The following is a 3,069-nucleotide window of genomic DNA, read 5'->3' as shown; positions in this document are numbered from 1 at the left end:
TTGTCCAATTTTCAGTACCGAGTTCCTTCCAAAAAGGTCCCTAGACTAGAATACTAGGTGTGATGGGGGGATGAAAGCATGAGAATAATTCTATTGACACAGTGCTCAGAAGAGTCACCCAAATGCTTCAAATGAGATACTTTTTAACAGATCGAAACATGATGATGCGGGGAGACCGTACTGTCAATGGAAATTCAGGACAACCAATAAAAAGAAGGGGCGGCATTCAGCTAAAAGCTTCAGCATATTTTATTACCAGACAAACAACTCAAATTTATTAAGTACTTGATTTTATAACAATACCCAAGAAAACCAAACAAATCGTGAATCATACATGAAGGACATCATTAGTTTATGTTTAGTTTAATTTATCCAACTTTATTGTAAATCAGACAATGATGGTTTTGGAATACAAACCAGAAGGGGAAAACCATCTCCTTTATAGAAAGCAATCACCACTAAGAAACTGCAAGTAGAGAATCTTTCAGGATAAGCTGCCCGCCATAATAATACCACCGAATAAAGATATTGATTCCCCTGTCGGACATCCAAAAAGAGATGGCTCCAATCTTTAGAAAAACCTTGAGCACTGGTGAGACTCTCATCCATTTAATTAGGCTATGTGACCCCATAAAATATACAAAGACGCCACTGCAAGGGAAAAGTATAGACTATTTACTTCAGGATTTGGAATCGAAAACGGCATCCCATTCACCCATGAGCTTCTAAGGGGTGTTTAGCATTCTCAAAACCACGGTTTCAAAAGCACTTTCCAACAAAACGGGATAACCTCCTTCATATATTTACTTCGTAATCCGTAAAAAATTTTTGAAATCATGATTTGGTTTTTATCCAAACATCCCCTAAGAGGAGAATCAGAACACAACTTCACAGAAACTAAAAGATATAACAATGCCTATTTTCTTTTGCGGTGGGGATATTAATGGATGGGTTTTCACTTTGAACTAAGTAGCAAGCCGGAAATGCAGGGGGCGGGGCAAAAAGATGACGAGACCAGTGCGCTGGATCAAATTATGGAATAAATTACAATTTCTCGAATGTTGAGCATACATCTATAGTAATAGCCCATACCTGGATATGGAGGCAACATGTATTAACACTCGTAGTCCCTCTTCAGGGCTATTACTAAGAGGCGCTCAATTTTTACAAGTTTAGACATCATCCTCTCGTTTCCATTGCAGCAGCCACTGACCCCCTTCATTTGCACATTCATCAACGCTGCTTCAAGCCAAGTACTTGAACAGATTAAGATTATCTTTGTCTCTTTCCAAGTAGTCACGAGAGATCAAATCTTCAATCCTTTTCTTAATTGCCTTGACATCGGGCTGCATAATTACATTCCAAACACATCATTAGATAGGGAATAAGACAGGCAGGCAAGCAGGAAATAAACCAAGTGGTGGAATATAGACCATGAACATGCGCCCTAACTGCTCAACACACTCCATTACTAACTGTTGGTAACCCAAAGCTTTTCGACTCTTCATAATACGCACAATTGATGCATCAATAGCATATCTTCTGTCCTTGTCAACATCATCAATTACTTTTTTCTTCTCATCTACAGGAGGAAGAGGAATCTGCGAGACAAAATGCCACAATCCCAGTGTAGTCAGTCGAATAGAGATTTAGATGACTGAAGGAAGCGCATGAGTTTGAGAGGGATACAGAGACAGGTACACATAGAGAGATAGATAAATTTAACCACAATAGCTTTTAAAATACCAGTACCTTAATCCTCCTCATTTTGTCGGTGAATTTTGAATTAAATTCAAAAACATCAGTGGATGATATTGTTTTGGTGCTTGGCTCCTTGTTAAGAATCTTGTACTTGGCACATGATAAGGAGTGAAGCAGTCTAATAACATCATCATCGGTCAAGTTCAACTGAGTCAATATCTCTGAATAACTCAATTTATCTGACGAATTAAAGAGAAGCAATGCAGCAGCCTGTTGAAAAAACGAGAAAAAACATTGAATCAGCATAAAGAAACCTATACAGGAATCACCGGACGCCCAAATATGTCAAATGGAAGGGAACACATACAAGTCATACTTTTATAGGAAAGAAGCATGTGATAAAGATTATAACCTGATAGGTTGTCACAACCAGCTCCACAGGTTTTGTATCAAATTTTCCAGTTATGTTGCAGGTGCCCAAGGAGTAAATCCACGTCAATTTTCTGTGCTTCGTTTTTGTTTGATAAAACTCCTTGAAAACTTCAACGCACTTGACCTATCAAAAATGGAGCAAGAGGAAGAGACATTAATGTGCAACCAAAATCGACCAAATGCTGGTTAATTAGTATTGAGCACTTGGCCAAAAGATTCAGATATACCATTTCCGCTGGAAGGTTGAGATCAAAAGATTTATAACTTGGCCAGAATCCAGTAGTCAGAACTGTGACTGTCAGGTCCATTCCTGGGTCTGCATTCGAATTTTCGTTGAGATACTCTTCAAAACTAGATTGGTTTTCCTTCGCCAGAGTCAAATCTGTAACCTGGTGGGAGCAACAATTGTTTAAATATTCTCTTTAAATATCCAAACATGGTACCTGAATGCCACATATCAAATCAATTCATGAGTTTTTTAAGGGAAACTTACCATTCCTTCCATCTTTGAAGTAAACTGTCCGCCACATTGTTGCTTCAATTTTGTCAAAATACTTCTCTCATGTTCATCATTGGCACTCTTGTCAAAGAGGAGCCTCCGAGCCAGCTTCTTCCTGCAGGCAATCAAGCAAGCCATTGTATGAGTATTACTCTTTCAAAGCATCCGATAGAAACACGAGATTGTTTTTGAGTAGCCTTGCGATACAGTCACAACAATGGCAATTGGTGATATGCTAAAAATTTGATTTTGGGTAAAAATGCACATTTCAAAATTTGCAGAAGACTATATTGACCATTAAGGTTAAACTCCTGGTATTAATATCATGATGAAACATAATGATTTCGCCAAGACCACAAAAGGATCATTTTGGTATCCCTATTATAGTTTTTTTTTTTTTGGCCAACGATATCTCCCATTGCCAACCTAATTCAGCC

General features: G+C 38.2%; 1 protein-coding gene across 1 annotated transcript; it reads right to left on the bottom strand.

The window, feature by feature from the left end:
- Nucleotides 1–1,023: 1,023 nt before the first annotated feature.
- LOC114737667 (cullin-1) lies at nt 1,024–2,770 on the bottom strand. The gene is made up of 6 exons (XM_028925624.1): nt 2,627–2,770; nt 2,361–2,522; nt 2,114–2,257; nt 1,753–1,971; nt 1,434–1,601; nt 1,024–1,346 (listed from the first exon to the last, which is right to left on the bottom strand). The coding sequence occupies exons 1-6, from the start codon at nt 2,768–2,770 to the stop codon at nt 1,245–1,247; spliced, it is 939 nt and encodes a 312-aa protein (XP_028781457.1). The 3' UTR covers nt 1,024–1,244.
- Between the last annotated feature and the right edge of the window lie 299 nt (nt 2,771–3,069).

Source organism: Neltuma alba, unplaced genomic scaffold, assembly GCF_004799145.2.
Source record: "Neltuma alba isolate B1F8T4 unplaced genomic scaffold, ASM479914v2 tig00013478_pilon, whole genome shotgun sequence".
NCBI classification, from domain to species: domain Eukaryota; kingdom Viridiplantae; phylum Streptophyta; class Magnoliopsida; order Fabales; family Fabaceae; genus Neltuma; species Neltuma alba.
The sequence above is the reverse complement of the archived record's forward strand: the minus strand, read 5'-3'. Positions and strand labels throughout refer to the sequence as shown.

Coding starts and splice junctions, on each gene's coding strand:
- LOC114737667 (XM_028925624.1), bottom strand. CDS start 2,770: ATGGCTTGCTTGATTGCCTGCAGGAAGAAGCTGGCTCGGAGGCTCCTC. Junction 1,972..2,113: donor TGGTTGTGACAACCTATCAG/GTTATAATCTTT, acceptor TTTTTTCAACAG/GCTGCTGCATTGCTTCTCTT. Junction 1,347..1,433: donor AGTTAGGGCGCATGTTCATG/GTCTATATTCCA, acceptor GTAATTATGCAG/CCCGATGTCAAGGCAATTAA.